The sequence below is a fragment of the Gopherus flavomarginatus genome, chromosome 20 (assembly GCF_025201925.1).
Source record: "Gopherus flavomarginatus isolate rGopFla2 chromosome 20, rGopFla2.mat.asm, whole genome shotgun sequence".
NCBI lineage: Eukaryota > Metazoa > Chordata > Testudines > Testudinidae > Gopherus > Gopherus flavomarginatus.
Window position 1 is genome coordinate 19,496,211 of NC_066636.1, and position 25,207 is coordinate 19,521,417.

The 25,207-nt window shown below is 44.8% G+C and overlaps 2 protein-coding genes across 4 annotated transcripts in view; both read right to left on the reverse strand.

The window, feature by feature from the left end:
* LOC127037733 (immunoglobulin alpha-2 heavy chain-like) lies at positions 1–21,912 on the reverse strand. The gene is made up of 6 exons (XM_050929736.1): positions 21,558–21,912; positions 4,711–5,040; positions 3,583–3,894; positions 2,730–2,840; positions 2,279–2,325; positions 1–1,139 (listed from the first exon to the last, which is right to left on the reverse strand). The coding sequence occupies exons 1-6, from the start codon at positions 21,598–21,600 to the stop codon at positions 1,035–1,037; spliced, it is 948 nt and encodes a 315-aa protein (XP_050785693.1). The 5' UTR covers positions 21,601–21,912; the 3' UTR covers positions 1–1,034.
* The window catches only part of LOC127037732 (immunoglobulin kappa light chain-like), an 18,831-nt gene continuing 3,770 nt past the window's right edge, over positions 10,147–25,207 (reverse strand). The window contains exons 5-10 of one of the 3 annotated variants that reach the window (XR_007770451.1): positions 20,964–21,290; positions 19,882–20,193; positions 19,181–19,291; positions 18,733–18,779; positions 17,955–18,128; positions 10,147–10,355 (exon numbers count right to left, since the gene is read on the reverse strand). Coding sequence is in view for 2 of the 3 variants with exons in the window: in XM_050929733.1 (XP_050785690.1) it covers positions 10,422–10,517; positions 11,213–11,259; positions 11,630–11,752; positions 12,348–12,659; positions 13,446–13,775 (908 nt within the window). In the remaining variant the exon portion in view is untranslated. Of the gene's footprint in view, positions 10,356–10,396; positions 10,518–11,212; positions 11,260–11,629; positions 11,753–12,347; positions 12,660–13,445; positions 13,776–17,096; positions 18,129–18,732; positions 18,780–19,180; positions 19,292–19,881; positions 20,194–20,963; positions 21,291–25,207 lie in introns of those variants that run through there. The other 2 variants (XM_050929733.1, XM_050929735.1) reach the window with 2 other exon arrangements.

The window sequence follows — 25,207 nt, forward strand, 5'->3', positions numbered from 1 at the left end:
GAGATTGAAGTTTTAATTAGTAGCGTTATGAGAGTTTGAAAAGAGCCAGCTGTGATCCAAATGGGCACATGTGCAGCCTCAGTGGCTAGGGAGAGTCTCTCTTATTGATTACCTGTTATTATTACATGGCACGGCCTGTGGGCTTCTAAGGATCTGGTCCTTCAAGAAAAGCAGGAATCAGTGGAGTAGCAGCCCCAGCGCTCAGACAGAGAGCCTGACCTACCGTCTCTTTCTAGACCCCTCTTTACCATTCATAATCTCAGCTGACATGCACGATGTATCACATGTCATTGCAAAACTGCAGCGGGTGCTCTTGCCAAGGGATGTGGTGAATTCTGCAGGCTTTATGTTCAGATTGGGTGTCTCTCTAAAAGCTACACCACAGCTCAAACAGAAGTTGTGGCCTTGAGGTTCTCTGGTCTATGACTTAGGAGGTCAGGATGGTTCCTTCTGACCTTCACATTTATTAGTCGATTAATCTGAGGGAGTCAACTCTGCCTCCCCAGAGGGGTGAGGGATTTGTTCCTAAATATCAGCCCTGGTTGAAAACTTTCCATCTAAACTCCCCCGCCCCCAAAGGAAAATTGGGTTTATGACAAAATCCAAATCTTTGATTTTTTGGGCTCTGAAGATTGAAAAGCCAGAAATAAAATCACAGTTTGGTTTGTAGCTGAAAATGTGTTATGGGGTTTGGTTGCCAAACAGTGAAAAAAATCCTTCAAAAAACATTTGCTACTGAAAATTTTAGGAAAAATGAAAAATTTTTTTGCTTTTATCAAAATGTTCCATGAGGGGAAAAACAGCCATTTTCCAATCAGTTCTTCAAAATATGCAAATCAACTGAAAAGTCACCTGTATAATGATGCCCTTAGCACCTGTCGGGGCTAATTCTTTGGGGAATTTTCTGACATTTATACTTTAAACAGAGAAGAGGAGAGAAAAAAGATGCAGCCAGAAAGAGCCTTATTACAGGCTGACTAATCTCATTGAGATCAGCAGAGAACAGTTAGTTCTCACATGTGGATTCCCCTGCACTAGACAGTTTCTGGTTTTACACGCTTCCCTCTGGCCGGTCGCTGCATCTTGCGCCCATCATGATTCCGTGAATCAAAATCCAGATGAGCGTATAAGATTCCACCCTGTTTGGCGACAGTGAATAAAATTAGCCACCTCCTTGTAAAATGAAATGATACGAGCTGAGACAGAACGGAACATGCAAGTGAGTTTAGCATCCATGGACCTTAAAAATTCCCTCCTGTCTCTTATTCTCCCGCTTTTCCTATAAATGGTGTGTGTTATGAAAATGGACAGTGCCATGTGACTTTAAGAACTCAGTGATAACATTTTGCTCTCCTCGGGGCTGACGCGCAGCTCACGGAAATAACGAAAACTCTCCGGTTCATTTCCGTTAGCTTTGGATCAGGTCTCAAGCACTTTTCAGTCGAGCATCTTAATGTTCTTTTCCAGTACTATCAATTACTATTATTTATTTGTTAAGTGCCAGCAATATGCCCTGCACTGTATAAGACACAAAAGCTCAGATCTTCAAAGTATGTAGGTGCCCAACTATGGGAGGGAGGCACCTAAATACTTTTGACAATCTGGGCCAAAGCAAAGACAAACTGCCCTGAAAGAGTGTACAGTCTGACAGAATAATAAATGAAACCTCCTAGTATCCATGTGAATTAGGTTTTGTTATCTTTTTTTGTACATGTGGGGAAAACGCACGGAGCAGGTAAGTGATTTGCCGAATGGCCAAATCTGTTGGTACTGTGAAAGTAGAATGAATTATATTGTAAAAATAAAATGGATTAAAGAAATGCTGGATGTACCTTTAAGCAGAAATAAGGAATGTTGAAATACAGGCGTCAGTAAAAGAAACATTAAGGCACAAACAATGAGTCCACTTAAGCTAATGGTGGAACATTAACTGGAGATTGGTAAAAGTTAGTAAGGAAATTAACTATGTATGTCTAGCCTCATGTAAATTTGTCAGTTCTGCTTTCTTTGTCCTCTTGTTAAGTTCGCGCCCTTTTTATCTGTATAAAATAAGGTAGCGTGGGTCTTGTATGGTGCTCACATTATCTGGGTGTATTAGCAGAGCGCTGTGCTAATAAACAGAGTGGTCTAACAAATTGTCAGTCCTGAATCTAACTTTGACAGTACCCAGGCTGGAAATAACACCTGTGGGCCCCTAATGCACTAAGGGGAAGGACCCTTAGAAATGCCTGAGACAGACACATTGATTTAGACAGAGATGGTTTGTAACGTGACGTACCTGGTTCTCCTGTGAAGCTGGAGGCGCTGAGATCCTGGGTGGGAATCCTGGAACAGACAGACAGAGACAATGGTAAAAGTTCCTCTTCCACGGTTGCTCCCCCAGCTGTAGTTCGTTGACTAATGGTGCAGCCGAGCTGTGGGTGTACAGGGCACCACCCTGCCCGGCACATGGAGAGAGGCTTATCAGAAAGGCTAGTGCTCTTTGTGAGCTATAGACAAGGTGCCTGGGCCATGGACAGCAGAAGCCTTTCTACATCGCTCCCTTTGTCACGGAGAACAAAGCCGTTCTCCCAACACAGGAAAGTCACCTTCTGAGCTCAGTCTTGGTGTTTATGAGATGTGCAGTGTATCCATGTAACACATGGGATAACACTCGTGGTCCCCAGGAGGAGGGATGGAGTGGGATCACTCCCTGCAGGAGAACGTTGGGGATGGGCAGTGTTTATTACCTAGCGTGGAACGGCAGAGGGTCCAGATGAGACTCAGAGACACCGTCAACAGTATCAGGGCGCTCAGCACCGCCAGGGACACAATGGAAGGTAGGCAACTACTGGCGTGGGCTGTGGAGGTGGATAAAAGAAAGGCTTCCTTCAGCAGTCCTGCCTCCACCCTTCCAAGAAGCAGTGTGGCCTAATGGGTAGAGGACAGGGACTCAGGAAACCTGGGATCTGCTCCCAGCTCTACCATTGGTCTGCTAGGTGAGCATGGGCACATCGCAGCTACTCTCTGTGCCTCAGTTTCCCCATCTATAGAATGAGGTTAGTGATACTGACCTCCTCTGTAAAGTGCTTTGAGATTGACGGGTGCACTAGGTAAGAATTAGACATTTTCTGTGCTCCTGTTCCCCACTTTACTCTCTAAAGAGTGAGGCTACAGGCCCTTCAGCACCTTTCACCCTCTCTGTTGTTCCCTTTTCATTAGGCCAATAATTTTTCCTGTAATCAGATTCTTCTCTGCACCTCCTGCCATCTACAAAATCCTCCCTCTAGGTCTCTCCTCACCTCATTATCTCTCCATCACTTTGCATATCTCACTGGAAAACATCTCTCTTCTCAAATGCCTCTGAATTCCCCTTTCTGGACAGTCTGGGAGGAACCTGCCCTAGAAATCAGAGCTACATTATCTTGTGGTCCCTATAACGTCTCAAATCACCTGACCCCAAATTCTCTGGAGAAATTCTAATTAAGACATGGAATATTTCAAATTTCTCTAATGGAAAATCACATAGAAGCAGCTCTCAGCATGGTCACATCCATATTTTACATGTGAGTTTCCATTACCCTCAAATATAATATCACTCACCTGCGGGATACCTGGTACTTTTCTTTACACTGTTTCCAGAAGAGTTGAATTTGACTTCACAGGTGAAATTCTTCCCACTGGTCCAGGTGTCCATGGGGACGCTGATGTGATTTACAAGCGTTAAAAATCCATCCTTTGCTTTCAGTGAGCGCGTCAGCCCCTGTTCCTGCAGCTCCCCAGAAACACTCCAGGAAACGTGGACTGGGCTGGGCACTCCATGGATCACACAGGCCAGATTCGCTGTCCCAGTGACCTGACTGCCATGTGGAAATGGGACCAGAAGCATCACCCAGCTGCTGTTGGTATAACTGTCTAAGCAGAAGGAGGTGGCGAATTCAGTGTGATAATCAGATGAGCTGCAGTCTGATTAAAGATGTTAATCTTCCACTAAGAGACAAGGTAGGTGAGGTAATATCTTTTCTGGGACCAACTTCTGTTGGTGAGAGAGACAAGCTTTTGAGCTTCCACAGAGCTCTTCTTCAGATCTGGGAAATATATTCAGAGTGTCATTTCCCAGACCTGAAGAAGAGCTGTGTGTCAGCTCAAAAGCTTGTCTCTCTCAGCAACAGAAGTTGGTCCCAGAAAAGATATTACCTCACCCACCTTGTCTCTCCAATATCCTGGGACCAAGACAACTACAACAACACTGCATACTATCATTCACTAAGACATTAATTCGAAGGAACAAATCTATTTTGAAGAAGGAACTATCCAACACTAACTAGGATATAGAGCAATACGTAGCTGCATTACCTAGAAGGAAAATTTTTGTGCAATTTTATAAATTTCATTGACTTTTTTTTAACTCAAAATATAGTTTCATGCCATCGTGGCTCTTAGGTTAGAAATATTCCCAACCTGGGTGCCTTGAACAGTCAGAGAGAAACTTCAGTAGTTTATTTTCAGTACTTTCAAGTTTTAACATTTTTAGTTAAAACTTATTTCTTCTGCTATGGATATTTTCTGCACCCATAGCATTTAATGTTTAGCTGATCTGTTTGGCTTAAAGCATGTTTTCCTTTGAACCATTCATCTATAGCTATGGAATCTTGTCACATTTTAATGGGAACATGAAATATGCTTTGTCAATCAGCTGTTAGTTTCCTTAAACAAGCTATGGTTCCTTACCTCCAACAATGAGTGTGGATCCATTCCCGAAGATCAGGTAGCTGCTGTATCTATATGCACAGTAGTAAATGCCAGAGTCAGTCTTTTGGACGTTGCTGATTTCCAGCGTCGAGCTGTGTGTCTCATGTTTGCAAATAAATTTACCAACATTTTGATCATCCAAACAGCGCTTAACGCAGGTGGGTTTCTCACCTTCTCTTCTCAAATACCAAAACATGCTACTTCCTCCTTCCAAGTTTTCTGTGGAAGAACAATGGATCTTTGCGGTGTCACTAACTTCAACAAACTGGATCCGCTGAGTCTGGTGCAGAAATAACTGCACTCCTAGCACTGGAGAAATAAAATATTGTTATAGTAGGTTTCCGTCAGGTCTTCAACTGTCACAGATGGACTGGATAGCTCAGCAATAGAAATTACTTAATCTGATAACATCTATGCTCTGCATCCCAAATACTTAAAAAGCTGCTATAACTTCATACAAGTGAATGGAAATGCAATTAAAATTCAGCAAAAGTTTCCAGACATATCACAGATATTCAACACTGATGTCTCACTGAAGAGGCTGTTTTCTCAATTCCAATATTTAAAGCAGAAGTTTTACCTAAGGAAGATAAAATGAGGTATTTCGCAAAGATCATTTTCATAAAATAGTAGGACAAAACCCTGACTCACTAGCCCAAAGGCTGATGCCTAGTGCTCTGTTGCAGTGACTGAGTACAATGTCCAGTGAGGAACACCTCCAAGGAGGATGTGCTGTGGTGATAGACACAAGATGCGTGGGTTTAAGAATCTACAGAGGCTACATCATTTCTTGTAGAATTTGTCTGGATTCCAGCGGTACAGGGGTGTACTATATGATTTAGAATAATTTTAAATATCCAGAACATGGATGATCTATATAAACAAACCCACATGACTTGGGAGCACAAGTCTCATTGATTTCCAAAGGAAAATGCTCCTAAATCACCTAGTTCTTTTGACGGCCCCAACCTAAGTCTCCACCCAGCTTTCCATGTTTGGGCCACTTGTTGCTCCATACTTCTTGGTGCTACAATGCAGGCATGTAATGACCATTTGGCATCTGGTCTTGGTGTCTTAAATTGCAATTTAAATCATCAGACTGAAAGCTCTGACATGTTTGAGGCATAAGAAAATGAAGGATACAATTTTCAGAAGTGACTTCAGGCCGGATTTTCAAAGGTATTTAGGTGCCTATAAATGCAGAGAGGTGCCTAGGAGGATTTTCAGACATGGCTAAGACTGTTAGGTGCCTCATTACTACCGAAGTCAATGGAAGTTAAGCATCTCCCCTTGGACCTAGTCATAAGCTGGATAAAAATGAGCGGAATGGGGCTGGTTAGAAAGCTGCATCTGGCTGCACAAAGCAGGGAGAGAGAAGTAAAGTGCATCTGTCAATGTCCTTTCTGAAACAGCTGACAATAGAGGGCAACGTGGGCTAGTTATTAGAGCGACTGGTGACCTGGCCAGGTCTCCTCAGACCACACCTGACTTCTGAGGCTGCAGTGAATGGCTGCAGATCCCCTGGATCGATCTATCACAAATTCCTTCCAGGAAGTTCTCTAATGCTGGGGATCATCGTCCTTCCTTCCTTCCCTTCTACCCTCCCCTGCCTTCCTCCCTCCCATGGCTGGGAAGCGACCTGGGCTAAATCCCGCAGTCTCTGACTCAGGCAATGTTAAGTGGAAGCAGGAGTTTGGCCTGAAGAAGGATGACTGGACTGGCCAAGATTCTGCCCAATTTCTAGCCCAAGGGCATTACTCACAATGACACGGCTTCTCCTTTGCACCAATGTAAAGAAGAGTTTAGAGGAGCAGAAATTACATTCACACCCACTTCCAGGCCCCTGTGCGTTACCATGGTGGAAAGGGACTTAGAGAATCTGGTCCCCAGGGTCACTGTTAGGAGGCTGAATGTTTTGTGTGGTTTAACAGATAAGCCCACAGAAATCATAACGCTATTCGAGCACAATGTCTCTGCAGCCCAGTTCCTGTAAGCGCCTGTTATAACCCTCCCAGTAACACTGACTGACAGTGGTACAAAGCCCTATTTACTGCTCTAGGGATCCCAGCGTAATACTTTGCAATGTGCAGTGCTTTAAGGAACTGAAGGTAGGTGCTGAGCCTAACAGCAGCTGAGCACCCACCACTCCCCTTGACTTTGCTGAGTGTGGGAGGCACCCAGCATGTCACAGCAGGTGCCTCAGCACCATGCTGGATTAGGCCGTTATGCTGTGTTACTCCTGGGGGAATTCTGCACCACTGTGCAGGCACAGAATTTATGTCCCTCGCAGATTTCTTTACTTCCCTGAAGAAAAATGACTTCTGACAGGGAGGCAAAGGGAAGCCACAAAAGCGGTTATATGACCCACCGCAGCAGTATGTTTTGGGTGCCCAGGGCAGCTGGCAGAGAGGTAAATCACTGTCGGGCAGGAGGCGGGACTGGGGAAGACCCAGCTGGTGGCTCCTAGCCTATACTGGGCTTAGCTGCTAGACCCAGCTGGGCTCGGGAGGATGGGACTTCCTCTTCCCCTGCACAGCATCCGGGGCTGGGTCAGACCCACCCCCAGATTTATCCCCCAGCTCTGCAAAGTTCCCACCCTGCTTTCTGCTCCTCAGCTGCAGGGGGGAGGGATCCCTGTATAGGGAGCTGCTCCGCCATTTGCCCAACCACCCTGCATCCAGAGCCCCTCATGCCCTGACCATCCCACCAAGCCTCATCCCTCACATTCAGAACCCCCCCTTGCCAAGTCCCACTCCCCCTGCACCTGGACCACCCTGATGAGCCACCTGCACCCAGATCCCCACCTCACTGAGCCCCAATGAGCTGCACCTGGATCCTTTTCCCTACCTCACTGAGCCCCACTCCCTCAGCATCTGGACCCACCACTGAGCCCCCACACTCCAGACCCCCCTGATGAGCTGTATGCCCTCCCAACTCAGACCCCCCCTGCTGAGCCCCAGCCAACTTCACCTGGACCCCTCTGCAGAGTCCCATTACTGTTGCACCCAGAACTCCCCAACAAGCCCCTGTGCATCCAGATTCCCCCCCTTTGCTCAGATCCCCCACTGAGCTGCTCGCACCTAGATTGCCCCACACACCCTTGGAACCCCCACCTGGATCCCTGCACACCAAACCCCTCCACACTTGGATCTTTGCTGAGCCTGCCTGTCCACTCCTGGTGCACCTGGCATGGAGGGGCAGGGCGGGTCATTGCGCTGTGTCAGGGTTGGGTGCAGCCTTACTGCTGAGTCCGTGTCCTGTGGGGAGCTTCACAGTGATCTCCCACCTCTGTGCAGCCAGTGGCCTCTGCTCCACAGTGCCATGCTGGAGCCTCCACATTTATTGACAAATAAAATTTGCAGAATTTTAAAATATTGTGCACAGAATGTTTATTTTTTTTTGGCACAGAATGCCCTCAGGAGTAGCTGTATATAGAAATGTCTTCATGCACTGTGGGGGTGGAGCAACACTGCACAGTGGCTAAGGGCAGGAAATGAAAGGGAGCAATGTAGCCATCTGCAGCTACAGCAGTAATTTTACACTTTTAATGACCAGACTGGGGCAGAAAATGGATTTCCAACCCCACACAACTTTTCAAGAGATCGAAAAATGTTCCTGTCTCGAACGGTGATGAAAAGTCAAAATTTTCCTGAATCAAAAACCATTTTTGGTTTGGGTGAAAAGATGCATTTTGGTTTAATAATTTTGGGATGTTTCCTTTCTATTTTGACCATATAAAATTAAGATAATGTGAAACTAAAATTTTGTTCAACTATAATTAGCTTAAACATCTAAGCAAGGCGTGATTTTGAACTCAAGAACTGGAATTTTTCATTTTGCAATTCTGAAACTTTTTTTTATGTAAAAAAAAAGTAATCAAAACTGACCCTTTTCCCCTGGAAAAAAAAATCTCCATTTCAACAAGTGGGCATTTTCTGGCAACGAAATGTTTCCTCTAAAGATTCCTGACCAGCTCGAGTAATAACCCAAATGGGAAGTTGGCCAAGGAACCGGAGCCAGCTGCTCTCATCTTGCTGAAAGCATCCTCAGTGACTGGAAGTCACTGTTCATTCAAGCCCTCAGTCTGAAGGCTCAGTGGAAATCTGGGCCCTCCTGCAGCCCCATTCGGTTCAGTACGTAGGGAAACATGAGCTCAGGTTCTGGCCCTTAGTCATTCAGTTGTTATTAGCACTTTGATTCACAGAAATGTCAGGCTGGAAGGGACCTTAAAAAGTCATCAAGTCCCAGACCAAGTAAATTTAGACCGTCCCCGACAGGTGTTTGTCCAATCTGTTCTTAAAAACCTCCAGTGACAGGGATTCCACAACCTCCCTTGGAAGCCTGTTCTAGAGCTGAACTCCCCTGAGAGTTAGAAAGATTTTCCTAATATCTCCCGTAAATCTCCCTTGCTGCAGATTAAGCCCATTACTTTTTGTCTTTTTTCCAGTGGGCATGAACAGTTGATCACCGTCCTCTGTGAATCACCCCTTATCATATGTGTGCGTAACAAATGGTGTGTTAACACATTTGTTGTATCATCCTTCAAAAGAAACACAGATGCAAAGTGGGATAGAAAGTACCGGATTCCACTCTCAGAGACACCGGTGTAAATCCAGAGTAACTCCACTGACTGCAACAGAGCTCCTCCAGGTTTACACTGCTGCAAACCAGAGCAGAATCTGGCCTAAAGCATTTAAAACGTCACCTTTCTTATTGCACAATAAGCTGAGCTTGATGCATTGACCAGATAAAAGACGCAACATAAACATCACTAATTGCATTTCCATCACTTTCTAATGAGGACAGAATGACATGTGATGTAAACTGGCAGCGCCTGCAGGCTCAGGCACCAGGAGAGCTCCAGCCATTGGTAACATCCTGTTATTGTTAGATGGTGCAGAAGGGCTGGCACATGGGGCTCTGTGGATCTTGCCCATGGGGAAAAGCAGCAGACTCTACAGAAACATTTCTCAACCTTTTGGATACCAGGGACCGGCTTCCTGCCTTCCTAAACTGTGTCAGGGAAATCTCAAAGACTAGTGCTGGACCATGGACCAGTTGTTGAGAAACACTGCTCCAGAGGAAGCAGTGGAGTAGCAGCTCCAGCCGTGGCCTGGGGAGAGATTCTCAGCCCTCCCAGTTCCTGCATCCATCCTTCCCCTTCACAATCCCATTGCACATCCATGTAACGTTACAGCTGAGAGTCAGGGGAGCTGGGTGCTGTGGCATATACAGGGGCTGCACGTCCCCTTTCCAGACTCCTGCCATCCGACCTCACTCTGTGCAGGGAAGATGCAGCTGTTCAGCTGTGTCCAGGTCCCTCTGCAGATGCGGGGAGGATGATGATTGTATTACCTTAGCATCCAGGAGCCCCAGTTATGGACCAGAGTCCCTCTGTACTAGACACGGCAGAAACACAGAACAAAGGGACAGTCCCTGCACCAAAGAGCTTCCAATCTAATACAAAGGGGACGGGTAAAGCCATCTACACCCTGATGCCTTTATATCCCAAAAGGAGATTTCCCACCTCATGAGGCTGGACCCTGTGGGGATCTTCTGACCTTTTTATTCTAAACAGACAAGGGGAGAAAATAAAAAAGAAAGGAGACGGAGACAGACAGAGCCTTCTTCCAGCTGCTACGTCTGCAACACATCAGTTCCCACGTGTGGATTCCCCTGCACTAGACAGTTCAGGGTTTTGCACGTTTCTTTCTGTTCGATTGCTGCATCGTGCGCCCGTTGCGATTCCATGATTCAAAATCCAGATGAGCGTATAAGATTCCACCCTATTTGGCGACAAATAGTAAAATGAGCCCCCTCCTTGTAAAATGAAGGGATACAGGCTGAGACAGAACCGAACATCCAAGTGAGTTTAGCCTGATGAAAAATTCCCTCTCATCTCCGATTCTCCTGCTTTTCCTATAAACTGTGGGTGTTTTTAAAATGGAAACCAGGGCTGGATTTTGACTTTAAGAACTCACCTGCTGAAAATATTTGGCCAGATCCACACTCCATATAAATGGACGGTCTCCTATTAAGGTCAATAAGCTTTGGATCAGGCCCATAGCACCTTTCACTGGAAAACCTTCATGTGTTTTAAAAATATAATTTGTTACAGCTTTTTATATTATAAGTGCCAAAAATGTTCCCAGGCGCACAAAACCCCTGTAAAGGGCACAGTCAGAACCAATAAAACAGCAAACTTCCCATCATCCTTGCACAGTAAGTCTAGTTATCCACCCTTTACACATGGGGAAACAGAGTCACAGAGCAGTAAGTGTCTTGCCCACTGTCCCACAGTAAGTTAGTAGGAAAGCTCACAGTAGGACTTGGTCCTCCCTCCCTGCTACTCCAACCACTAGACCTCACTTTCACCTCCTCCTTCCAGATCAATCAGCTTAGGTGCCAAACACATGAAGTTGATGGATTAGAAATGCCTGAGACAGATTGATTTAGACAGAGAGTTTGCAAAGAGCCGTACCTGGTTCTCCTCTGAAGCTGGGGGTGCTGAGATCCTGGGCTGGAATCCTGGAACAAACAAAGACAACAGTAAAAGTTCCTCTTCCACAGTCACTCCTCCAGCTGTAGGTGCGCAGGGCACTACCCTGCATGGCACATGGAGAGAGGCTCATCAGAAAGGCTACTGCTCTTTGTGAACTATAGACAAGGTGCCTGGGCCATGGACAGTAGAAGCCTTTCTACATCTCTCCCTTTGTGACGGAGAACAAAGTTGTTCTCCTGACACATGAAATTCAAGATACAGAAAACAAACATTCTGAGATCAGTGCTGGTAGTTGTGACATTTGCAGCGTGTTCATGTGTTGGACGGGACAGTTACAAGCCGGGCAGTAGGATTTCTCTCTGCAGGAGAGAGTCTGGGCTGGGCTGTGTTTCTTACCTAGTGTGGAAGGGCAGAGAGTCCATATAAGGCTCAGAGACACCACCAGCAGCAGCAGACCAGCTCCAGCCACAAGCAGCACAATGTAATGTGAGCACTCGCTGGCAGGGGCTGTGAAAGAAGCTAAAAAAACAGACAAATGTGCCTGACTTGAGCAAAGGGGGCCATGATGCTACAACTTCCAGCTCTTCTCTCCTGACCCCATTTCACCCCAGGCCTTAACCCCCGAGGAGTGAGGCTACAGGAGCCTTCAACACCTTTCACCCTCTGTGTTGCCCCTTCTCCCATAGGCGAATTCTATTCTCCTGTAATCAGAATCTTCTCTGCACCTTCTGCCATCTTCAAAATCCTCCCAGTTGTTCTCTCCTTTCCTCATCGTCTCTCCATCACTTTGCATATTTCACTGGAAAACATCTCTCATCTCAAATGCCTCTCAATTCCCCTTTACTCCTGATATTTATTATTATTTAGCTCTTTACAGGGATTCATATGTACAATCTGGGTGAAAGCTGCAGCAGAGATCAGAACTACTTTTTCTTGTGGTCCCTGTAATGTCTCAAGTTTTCTTTCCCAAAACTCCCTGGAGAAGTTTTAATTAAGATATAGAATATTCCAGCTTTCTGTGATGGAAAGTTATGTTTAAGCAGCTCTGATTGTGGCCAATTCACCCCTATTTCACATCTGAGTCTCCTTTGGTTTCAAATATCATATCACTCACCTGCAGGATACCTGGTACTTTTCTTCACACTGGTGCCAGAAGAGTTGAATTTGACTTCACAGGTGAAATTCTTCCCACTGGTCCAGGTGTCCATGGGGACGCTGATGTGATTTATGAGTGTTAATGATCCATCTTTTGCTTTCAGTGAGCGCATCAGCCCCTGTTCCTGCAGCTCCTCAGAAACACTCCAGGAAATGTGGACTGGGCTGGATACTCCATGGATCACACAGGCCAGATTCGCTGTCTCAGTGACTTGACTGTCACGTGGAAATGGGATCAGAAGCATCACCCAGCTGCTGTTGGTATAACTGTCTGAGCAGAAGGAGATGGCAAATTCGGTGTGATGATCAAATGAGCTGCAGCCTGATTAAAGGTATTAATCTTTCACTCAGAGAGACAAGATGGGTGAGGTAAAATCTTTCATTGGACCAACTTCTGTTGGTGAAAGACACAAACTTTCAAGCTGCCACAGAGCTCTTCTTCAGGTCTGGGAAATGTATTCAGAGTGCCATTTTCCAGATTTGGAGAAGAGCTCTGTGTCAGCTCAAAAGCTTGTCTCTCTCACCAACCGAAGCAGGTCCAATAAAAGATATTACCTTACCCACCTTGTCTCTCCAATGTCCTGGAACCAACACAGCCAAAACAACACCGCATATCTGTCACTAAGACATTAATTCAAAGGAACAAATGTATTGAAGAAGAAAATATTAAATTACCACACAACCACTAAGTAGGACAATACGTAGCTGCACTACCTAGAAAGAAAATTGCCTACAGTTTTATAAATGTTATAAACTTATCATTAAGTCAAAATATTGTTTCACACGAACATAACTCTTAAGTTAGAAATATTCCCTACCTGGGTGCTCTGAACAGTCACAGACAAACTTCAATAATTTATTTTCGGCACTTTCAGGTTTTACACATATATTTTATAACAATAAATATTGTTACATTCCTCTTATACCCAGAGCATTTAATGTTTAGCTCATCTGTTTGGCTTAAAGCATGTTTTCCTTTGAATCATTCATCAGTAGCTATGGTATCTTATCACATTTTAATGGGAACATGAAATATGCTTTGTCAATCAATCCTTACCTCCAACAATCAGTGTGGTTCCATTCCCGAAGATCAGGTAGCTGCTGTATTCAAATGCACAGTAGTAAATGCCAGACTCAGTCTTTTGCACGTTGCTGATTTCCAGCGTCGAGCTGTGTGTCTTGTGTTTGCAAACAAATTTACCTACATTTTGATCATCCAAACAGCGCTTAATGCAGGTGGGTTTCTCACCTTGTCTTCTCAAATACCAAAACATGCTACTTCCTCCTTCCAGGTTTTCTTTGGAAGAACAGTGGATCTTTGCGGTGTCATTAACTTCAACAAACTGGATCCGCTGAGTCTGGTGCAGAAATAACTGCACTCCTAGCACTGGAGAAATAAAATATCATTATAGTCAGTGTCTGTCAGGTCTTCAGCTGTCACAGATGGACTGGATAGCTCAGCAATAGAAATTACTTAATCTGATAACATCTATGCTCTGCATCCCAAATACTTAAAAAGCTGCTATAACTTCATACAAGTGAATGGAAATCCAATTAATATCCAGCAAAAGTTTTAAAACATATAGATACAGTATTCAATACTAGTGTCCTACTGAAGAGGCTGTTTTCCCTATTCCAGAGCTTAATGCAGAAGTTTTACCTGAAGAAGATAAAACCAGATACTCGACAAAGATCATTTTCTTAAAAATAGTAGGACAAAATCCTGACTCAGTAGACCAAGGACTGATGCCTAGTGCACTGCTGCAGTGACTGGGTACAATGTCCAGTGAGGAATGCCTCCGAGGAGGATGTGCTGTGGTGATAGATACTAGATGGGTGGGGTAAAGACTCTGCAGAGGGTACAGAAGTTCTTGTAGATTTTCTCTGCATTCCAGTGTCACAGGGGTGTATATGATGATTCAGAATAATTAAACATGCAGAATTTGGATGATGTAAATAAACAAATCCATATGAGTTCAGAGCACAAGTCCCATTGTTTGTCAAAGGAAACTGCTCCTAAACCACTTAGGTCCTTTGACAACCTCAAGCTAAATCTCTCCCCAGCTTTCCATGTTTGGTTTATTGTAGCACAGTTCTTGGTGGCACAATGCAGACATGTAATGATTGTTAGTTGTCTTGCCTTGGAGGACTGTTAACTGCACTTTAGATCATCACACTGAAAGTTCTGGCATGTGCGAGAAAAAAGACAACGTAAGACACAATTTTCAAATAGTGTAAGTCCCATTTTCAAAAGTGACTTTTGGACAGATTTTCAAAGGTATTTAGGTGCCTATAAATGCAGGCAGTTGCCTAGTGGGATTTTCCAGCACGGCTCAGAGGGTTGGGTGCCTCATTCCTACTGAAGTCAATGGAAGTTAAGCGCCACCCCTTAAGTCTAGCAATAAACTGGTTAAAATGAACTGAACGAGGCTGGTTAAAAAGCTGCTTCTCGCTGCACAAAGCAGGGAGAGAGAAGTAAAGTGCATCTGTCAATGTCCCTTCTGAAACAGCTGACAACAGAGGGCAACATGGGCTAGTGATTAGAGCAATTGGCTCAAAAAAGAACAGAATCCCCGGTTGCCTTGGCCATGTCTCCTTAACCCGCACCCCACTTGTGAGGCTGCACTGACTGGCTGCAGCTCCCCTGGATCGATCTGTCAGAAACCCCCTCCCGGCAGCTCTCTAATGCTGAGGACCATCGTCCTTCTTCCTTCCCTTTCCCTCCCCTGCCTTCCTCCCTCCCATGGCTGGGGAGTGACCTGGGCTAAATCCCACAGTCGCTGACTGAGGCAAGGTTAAGTGGAAGCAGGAATTTAAAGGACGGCTTGAGTGGTCAAGATTCTGCCTGATTTCTAGCCCATTACTCACAGTGACATGGCTTCCCCTTTGCATCAATGTCAAGAAGAGTTTAGAGGAGCATAAATTACACTCACACCCACTTCCAGGCCCCGGTGTGATACCAGGGTGGAGAGGGATTTAGTGCTAACGAGAATCCAGTCCCCAGGGTCGCTGTTAAGGGGCTGAATGTTGTCAGTGGTCATACAGATAGGCTATAGAAATCATAACGCTATCTGAGCACGATGTCTCCCCAGCCCAGTTCCTGTAAGGGCCTGTTATAACCCTCCCAGTAACACTGACTGACAGTGGTACAAAGCCCTATTTACTGCTCTAGGGATCCTAGTGAAAATGCTTTACAATGTGCATGCTTTAAGGAGCAGAAGGTAGGAGCTGAGCCTAACAGCAGCTGAGCACCCACCACTCCCCTTGACTTTAATCAGTGTTGCAATTGCCCAGCACGTCACAGGAAGTGCCTCAGCACCATGCAGGATTGGGCTCTTACAGTGTTTATCAAAATCTCTTTATACCCTGTGGGGGTGGGGCGGGGCAGCTGTCTGACAGCCCCACAGCAGCACTGCACAGAGCCTTAGGACAGGAAGTGAAAAGGCTCAATGTAGCCAGCTACAGCTACGGGAGCAATTTTACACTCGTGTAATTACCAGGGTTGGGGAGAAAATGGAGTTTCCATCCCACACAAATTTTCAAGATACTGAAACATTTTCCTGTGTCAAAATGGTACAAAAAGTAAAAATCTTAAAAATTTTCTTCAATCAAAAATCATTTTCGGTTTGTGTGAAAAGCAGCATTTTGTTTTAAGAATTTTGAAATGTTTCCTTCCAATTTTGAACATATAAATTTTAGACCATGTAATATTTTTTAAAAATTCTACTATAATGTATATTTCTAAGGAAGACGTCTTTTTGAACTGGATAACCAGAAAGTTTCATTTTGAAATTCTGAAACTTTTTTATCAAGTAAAAAAAATGCATCAAAACGGACCGTTTTCCAATGGAAAACAAATCTTCTGACAATTTTCTGACAATGAAATGTTTCCTCTAAAGACTTCTGACCAGATCTTGTAATTACCCACAGGGGAAGTTGGCCAAGGAACCAGAACCAGCAGCCCTCATCTTGCTGAAAGTGTCCTCAGTGACTGCAAGTCACCATTCATTCAAGACCTCAGGCTGAAGACACAATTGAAATCTGGGCCCTCCCGCAGCCCCGCTGGGTTCAGTACTCAAGGTAACATGAGATCAGATTCTGCGCCTTAGTCATTCATTTGTTATTGGTGCTCAGAGAATCTTGGAAATGTCAGACTGGAAGGAACCTTGAAAAGTCATCCAGATCCTGCCTCAGCACAGGGGTCTGGACAAGTAAACCTGGACCATCTCTGACACGTTTGTGTAACTTCTTCTTAAAAACCTCCAGTGACGGAGATTCCACAACCTCCCTTGGACGCCTGTTCCAGAGCTGAACTCTCCTGAGAGTTACAAAAAGTTTTTCCTAACATCTCACCTAAATCTCCCTTGCTGCAGATTAAGCCCATTACTTCTTCTCCAGACTTTAGTGGACAGCTCTTACCATAGCTGAAGGTATGTATGCTTAACAAGCTCTATGTAACACATTTGTTGTGTTATCCATCAAGGGAAACACAGATGCTAAGTGGGATAGAAAGGACCGGCTTCTGCTCTCAGAGACTCCAGAGTAAATCCAGAGTAACTCCGCTGACTGCAACAGAGCTCCTCCAGATTTACACTGCTGCAAACCAGAGCAGAATCTGGCCCAAAGAATTTAAGACGTCACCTTATTTATTACACAATAAGCTGAGCTTGACGCATTGAACAGATAAAAAAGGCAAGACACACAAACATCAATACTGGGTCTTTTTAATGAGTGACAGTTCAAATGACAGCTCGACCAACAAGAAGTTGTGATGCAAACAGGCAGCACCTGCAGGCTCAGGCACCAGGAGAGCTCCAGCCATTGGTAACGTGTGTTATCGTTAGATGGTGCAGAGGGGCTGGAACATAGGGCTCTGTGGATCTCGCCCTTGGGGAAAAGCAGCAGACGCTAGAGCAGCGTTTCTCAACCCTTTTGATACCAGGGGCTGGCTTGCTGCCTTTCTAAACTGTGTCAGGGAGATCTCAGGGACTGGCACTGGTCCATGGATTGGTCGTGGAGAAACACTGCTCCAGAGGAAGCAGCTCCAGCACTGGGCTGGGGAGAGATTCTCATCCCTCCCAGCTCCTCCTGCATCCATCCTTCCCCTTCACAAGCCCATCACACATCCATGTTACCTTACTGCAAAGGGAGCATGAGCCTGCTGAGGATCAGGGCAGTTGGGAGCTGTGGCATATACTGTGGCTGCACATCCCCTCTGCAGGCTCCTGCCATCCAGCCTCAGTCTGTGCAGGGAAGCTGCAGCTGTTCAGCTGTGTCTGGGTCCCTCTGCAGATGGTTAGATGATGATGACAATTATTGTGTTACTGTAGCACCCATTGTGCTAGGCGCTGCACAAACACAGAACAAAGAGACAGTCCCTTCACCAAAGAGCATCAAATCTAGTACACATGTGATGTGTAAAGTCACCTACACCCTGATGTCTTTATATCCCAAAAGGAGATTTCCCACTTGATGAGGCTGGGCCCTGTGGGGATCTTCTGACCTTTTTATTCTAAACAGAGAAGTGGAGAAAATAAAAAAGAAAGGAGACGGAGACAGACAGAACCTTCTTCCAGCTGCTACGTCCGATCAGCAGAGAACCAGTCATCAGTTCCCACATGTGGATTCCCCTGCACTAGACAGTTCAGGGTTTTAGATGTTTCCCTCTGGCCGGTCGCTGCATCGTGTGCCCATTGCGATTCCGCAAATCAAAATCCAGATGAGCGTATAAGATTCCACCCTGTTTGGTGACAATTAGTAAAATTGAAGGGACAAGCTGAGACAGAACTGAACATCCATGTGAGTTTAGCCTTATGAAAAATCCCCTCTCATCTCTGATTCTCCTGCTTATCTTATAAACGGTGCGTATTATCAGAATGGAAGCCAGGGCTGGATTCTCAATTTAAGAACTCAGCTACTGACAACATTTTGCCAGATCTAAACCCCACATAAATGGACAGTGTCCTACTGAGGTCATTGAGCTTTGGATCAGGGCCACAGAATCTGTCACTGGAAAATCTTTATCTTTTAAGTGCCTAAAATGTTTCCAGTGCCGCACAAAAACCCTGTGAAGGGCACAGTCAGAACCAATAAAACTTCAAACTTCCCATCATCCTTGCACAGTAAGTCTAGTTAGCCACTGTTTACATACAGGGAAACTGAGTCACAGAGCAGTAAGTGACTATCAGTAAGTTAGTATCAAAACTCACAGTAAGAATCCGTCCTCCCTTCCTGTTACTCCAACAACCAGTTTAATTACTAAATATATGAAGTTAATGTATGCATTAGAAATGCCTGAGAAAGACACATTGATTTAGACGGAGTCAGTTTGCAAAGAGCCGTACCTGGTGCTCCTCGGAAGCTGGGGGTGCTGAGATCCTGGGCTTGAGTCCTGGAACAAACAAAAACAAGAGTAAAAGTTCCTCCTCAACAGTCACTCCCCCGGCTGTAGTTCATCGACTAATGGTGCATCTGAGCTGTGAGTGCGCTGAGCACCAAGCTGCACGGCACATGGAGAGAGGCTCATCAGAAAGGCTACTTCTCCTTGTGAACTACAGACAAGGTGCCTGGGCCATGGGCAGTAGAAGCCTTTCTACATCGCTCCCTTTGTCACGGAGAACAAAGCCGTTCTCCCGACACAGGAAAATCAAGTTTCAGAAAACAAACATTCTGAGATCAGTGCTGGCAGTTGTGACATTTGCAGCATGTTCATGTGTTTGATGGGATAGTTACAAGTAGGAGAGTGGGATTTCTCTCTGCAGGAGAATGTCTGGGCTGGTCTGTGTTTCTTACCTAGTATGGAAGGACAGAGGGTCCAGATGAGGCTCAGAGACACCACGAGCAGCAGCAGACCAGCTCCAGCTGCAAGGGGCACAATGTAATGTGAGCACTCGCTGGCAGGGGCTGTGGAGGAAGCAAAAAAACAGGCACAAGTAAGTTGCTGACTCAGCCAAGAGGGTTGTGATGCCACCACATCCAGCTCTTTCCTCCTGATCCCCACTTCACCACAGGCCTTAAGCCCCGAGGAGTGAGGCTACAGGAGCCTTCAGGACCTTCCACCTTTTGTGTTGCCCCATTTCCCTTAGGTGAATTCCTTTCCCTGTAATCAGAATCTTGTCTGCACCTTCTGCCATCTACAAAATCCTCCCTCTAGGTCTCTCCATTGCTTTGTGCATCTCACTGGAAAACATCTCTCATCACAAATGCCTCTCAATTCCCCTTTACTCCTGATATTTATTATTATTTAGCTCTTTACAGGGATTCACATGTACAATCTGGGTGAAAACTGTAGCAGAGATCAAAGCTACATTGTCTTGTGATGCCTGTATATCTCACATGACTTTTCCCGAAATTATCTAAAGAAATTTTAACTAAGACATAGAATATTCCAGCTTTCTGTGATGGAAAGTTATGTTTAAGCAGCTCTGATTGTGGCCACTTCACCCCCATTTCATACATGAGTCTCCCTTAATGTCAAATATTATATCACTCACCTGCAGGATACCTGGTACTTTTCTTCACACTGGTGCCAGAAGAGTTGAATTTGACTTCACAGGTGAAAATCTTCTGACTGGTCCAGGTGTCCATGGGGACGCTGATGTGATTTATGAGTGTTAAAGATCCATCCTTTGCTTTCAATGAGCGTGTCAGCCCCTGTTCCTGCAGCTCCTCAGAAACACTCCAGGAAATGTGGACTGGGCTGAACACTCCATGGATCACACAAGCCAGATTTACTGTCTCAGTGACTTGACTGTCACGTGGAAATGGGACCAGAAGCATCATCCAGCTGCTTCTGGTATAACTGTCTGAGCAGAAGGAGGTGTGATATTTCAGTGTGATCATCAAATAAGCTGCAGTCTGATTAAAGGTGTTAGTCTTTCACTCAGAGAGACAAGGTGGGTGAGGTAAAATCTTTCATTGGACCCACTTCTGTTGGTGAAAAACACAAACTTTCAGGCTTCCACAGAGCTCTTCTTCAGGTCTGGGAAATGTATTCAGAGTGTCATTTCCCAGAGTATCTGTGTCAGCGTGAAAGCTTGTCTCTCTCACCAACCAAAGCTGGTCCAATAAAAGATACTACATCACTCACCTTGTCTCTCTAATATCCTGGGACCAACACAGCTAATACCTGTCACTAAGACATTAATTCAAAGGAACAAATGTATTGAAGAAAGAAATATTAAATCACCACACAGCCACTAATAGGACATAGCGCAAACGTACAATTTTATAAATTTTGTAAGCTTTTAATTAAATCAAATAATTATTTCATGAAAACATAACTCTTAGGTTAGAAATATTCCCTATATGGGTGCCCTGAACAGTCACAGAGAAATTTCAATAATGTATTTTCGGCACTTTCAGATTTTACACGTATATTTTATAACAATAAATATTGTTATATTCCTCTTATACCCATAGCATTTAATGTTTAGCTCATCTGTTTGGCTTAAAGCATGTTTTCTTTTGAACCATTCCTCAATAGCTATGGTATCTTGTTATAACTTTATTGAGAACTTGAAATATGATCTGCCAATCAGTTATTAGTCTCCTTAAACAAGCTATGGTTCCTTACCTCCAACAATGAGCGCGGATCCATTCCCGAAAAGCAGGTAGCTGCTGTCTACATATGCACAATAGTAAACGCCAGACTCAGTCTTTTGGACGTTGCTAATTTCCAGTGTCGAGCTGTGTGTCTTGTGTTTGCAAGTAAATTTACTTACGTTTTGATCATCCAAACAGCGTTTAATGCAGGTGGGTTTCTTGCCTTCTCTTCTCAAATACCAAAACATTCTACTTCCTTCCAGTTTTTCTTTGGCAGAACAATGGATCTTTGCTGTGTCACTAACTTCAACAAACTGGATCCGCTGAGTCTGGTGCAGAAATAACTGCACTCCTAGCACTGGAGAAATAAAATATCATTATAGTCAGTGTCCGTCAGGTCTCCAACTGTCACAGATGGACTGGATAGCTCAGCAGTAGAAATTACTTAATCTGATATTTGTTCTCTGCATCCAAAATGCTAAAAAGGTTGCTCTAACTTTGTACAAGTAATCAGAAATACAATTAAGAGCCAGCAAAAGTTTCCGAACATATCATAGATATTTAACACTGGTGTCCTACTGAAGAGGCTGTTTTCCCAATTACAGAGTTAATGCAGAAGTTTTACCTAAAGAAGATAAAACCAGATACTCAGCAAAGATCATTTTCATAAAAATATTAGGACAAAATCCTGACTCACTAGACCAAGGGCTGATGCCTAGTGCACTGCTGCAGTGACTGGGTTCAGTGTCTCAGTCATTTCCAGTGAGGAACACCTCCCAGGAGCGTGTGCTGTGGTGATAGATGCTAGAGGGGCGTGGTAAAGAATCTACAGGGGGTGCAGCATTTCTTGTAGAATTTCTCTGCATTTCAATGGCACAGAGGTGTACTCCAATGATTTAGAAAAAAATTAGCCATCCAGAGCACAGATGATGTTTATAAGCAATCCACATCACTTGGAAGCACAATTCCCATTAGAATAACAGAATATCAGGATTGGAAGGGACCTCAGGAGGTCATCTAGTCCACCCTGCTCAAAGCAGGACCAGTCCCCAGCTAAATCATCCCAGCCAGGGCTTTTTCAAGCCTGACCTTAAAAACTTCTAGGGAAGGAGATTCCACCACCTCCCTATGTAACCCATTCCAGTGCTTCACCACCCTCCTACTGAAAACGTTTTTGCTAATATCCAAACCAACCTAATATCCAATATCCTAATATCTAAACCTCCCCCACTGCAACTTGAGACCATTACTCCTTGTTCTGTCATCTGCTACCACTGAGAACAGTCTAGATCCATCCTCTTTGGAACCCCCTTTCAGGTAGTTGAAAGCAGCTGTCAAATCCCCCCATTGACTTTCAAAGGAAAATGCTCCTAAATCACATAGTTCTTTTGACGATCTCAAGCTAAATCTCTCCCTGGCCTTCCATGTTCAATCCATTGTTGTACCGTATTTCTTGGTGCTACAAAATTTGCCTGTAACAATCATTTGGAGTCTCATCTTGGAGGACATTAATAGCACTTTAAATCATCAAACTGAAAGCTCTGACATGTCTGAGAAATAAGACAATAAGTTATACACTTTTCAAAAGAGTCCAAGTCCCATTTCAAAAACTGACTTAGGGCCAAATAATATTTCAGTGTCTATAAATGCAGAGGGGTGCCTGGTGAGATTTTCAAACATGGCTAAGAGGGTTAGAGGCCTCAATCCTACTGAAGGCCGTGGAAGATAAGCACCTCCCTGTTTCCCTTTGGATCTATCGATAAACTGGCTAAAAATGAGTGGAATGGGGCTGGTTAGAAAGCTGCCTTTGGCTGCACAAAGCAGGAAGAGAGAAGAAAAGTGCATCTGTCAGTGACCTTTCTGAAACAGCTGACAATAGAGGGCAATGTGGGCTAGCGATTAGAGCGATTGGCTCAGAAAAGACCAGATTCCCTAGGTGACTTGGCCAGCTCTCCTTAGCCTCAGCTGCACTTGTGAGGCTGCACGGACTGGCTGCAGCTCCCCTGGCAAAGTGGGGATCGATCTGTCACAAACCCCTTCCTGGCAGCTCTCTAATGCTAGGGACCATCTTCCTTCCTTCCCCTCCCTCCCTCCCTCCCTCCCTCATGGGTGTGGAGCTACCTGGGCTAAATCCTGCAGTCCCTCCCTGAAGAAATATTAAATGGAAGCAGGAGTTTGGCTGATGAAGGATGACTGGACTGGCCAAGATTCTGCCTGACTTCTAGCCCAAGGGCATTACTCACAATGACACAGCTTCCCTTTTGCACCAATGTAAAGAGAAGCAGAATTAAACTCACGTCACACCCACTTCCAGGCCCCTGGGCGTTACCATAGTGGAAAGGGACTTAGTGCTAATGAGAATCAGGTGCCCAGGCTCGCTTTTAAGGAGCTGACTGTTGTCAGGTCGTACAGATAAGCCCACAGAAATCATAACGCTATTCGAGCACAGTGTCTGCCCAGCCCAGGTCCTGTAAGGGCCTGTTATAACCCTCCCAGTAACACTGACTGACAATGGCACAAAGCCCTATTTACTGCTCTAGGGATCCCAGCGCAATGCTTTACAATGTGCTCTAAGGAACTGAAGGTAGCTGCTGATCCTAACAGCAGCTGAGCACCCACCACTCCCCTTGACTTTGCAGAGTGTGGCAGGTGCTCAGCATGTCACAGCAGGTGCCTCAGCCCCTTACAGGATTGGGCCCTTACACTGTATATGGAAATAGCTTCATGCACGGTGGAGGTGGGGCGAGGCAGCTGTCTGACAGCCCCACAGCAGCACTGCACAGAGCCCTAGGGCAGGAAGTGAAAAGGCTCACTGTAGCCAACTGCAGCTACGGGAGCAATTTTACACTCATGTAATTACCAGGCTGGGGCCGAAAATTTCCCATCGCACAAAAATTTTCAAGATATCGAAAAATTTTCCCATCTCAAACTGGATGAAAAGTTAAAATCTCAAAAATTTTCCTAGAACCAAAAATCATTTTTGGATTGTGTGAAAGGAAGTGTTTTTGTTAATATTTTTGAAATGTTTCCTTTCAATTTTGATGATATAAAATTTTGACCATGTTAAGTTTCAAATATAATTAGCTTACACTTCTCAGAAATACGTCACTTTGAACTGGAGAACAGGAATTTTTCAATTTTGAAACTTTTTATACATGTCAAAAAATCATCAAAACTGACCCTTTTCCCATGAAAAAAGCCCTTCATTTCAACAAATGGGCATTTTCTGACATAGAAATGTTCCTTCTAAAGACCTAACCAGCTCTAGAAGTTATGTACATGGGATATTGGCCAAGGAACCAGAGCCAGCTGCTCTCATCCTGCTGAAAGCATTCTCAGTGACTTCAAGTCACCGTCTACTCATGACCTCAGTTTGAAAGCTCAATGGAAATCTGGGCCCTCCTGCAGCCCTGTTGGGTTCAGTAACCTGAGATCAGATTCAGGCCCTTAGTCATTCAATTTTTATTTGCACTAAGAGAATCATAGACGTGTCAGACTGGAAGGAACCTTGAAAAGTCATCCAGGTTCTGCTTCAGCACAGGGGTCTGGACGAGTAAACCTGCGTCATCCCTCACAGGTGTTTGTTCGACCTGCTCTTCAAAGCCTCCAGCGATGGAGATTCCCTTGGAAGCCAGTTCCAGAGCCGAAGTACACTTAGAGTTAGAAACTTTTCCCAAATATCTACCCTAAATCTTCTCTGTTGCAGATTAAGCCCATTACTTCTTGTGGACATGGAGAACAAATATCCTCTTTAAAAGAGTCCTTATCATATGCGGAGATGTGTGTCTAACAAGTGAAGTGTAGCACATTTGTTGTATCATCCATCAAAGAAACACAGATGCTAAGTGGGATGAAAAGGGACAGATTCTGCTCTCAGGGTCACCGGAGTAAATCCAGAATAGCTCCACTGACTGCAACAGAGCTCCTCCAGATTTACACTGCTGTAAACCAGAGCAGAATCCAGCCCAAAGAATTTAGGAGGTCACCTTTCTTATTACACGATAAGCTGAGCTTGATGCACGGAACAGGTAAAAAAGGCAAAACACAGAAATCACTAGTGGAGACGCCGTCTGTTTTTAATAAGTGATATATAGAATGACAGCTCGCCCATGGGGAAAGAAGCAGCCTCCACACCAGCATTTCTCAACCTTTCTGATACCAGGAACCGGCTTGCTGCCTTCCTAAACTGTGTCACGGAGATCTCAAGGACCGGCACTGGTCCACGGTCTGGTCATTGAGGTACAATGCTGTAGAGGAAACACTGGAGTAGCAGCT

Bases quoted from the DNA above. Each gene is read 5' to 3' on its own strand.
- LOC127037733 (XM_050929736.1), bottom strand. From the start codon at position 21,600: ATGAAAATGATCTTTGCTGAGTATCTGGTTTTATCTTCTTTAG. The intron at 2,841-3,582 runs GTGAGTGATATT...CCACCTCCACAG, and splicing joins AAGTACCAGGTATCCCGCAG to CCCACGCCAGTAGTTGCCTA. The intron at 2,326-2,729 runs GTAATAAACACT...TGTCTGTTCCAG, and splicing joins CCTCTGCCGTTCCACGCTAG to GATTCCCACCCAGGATCTCA.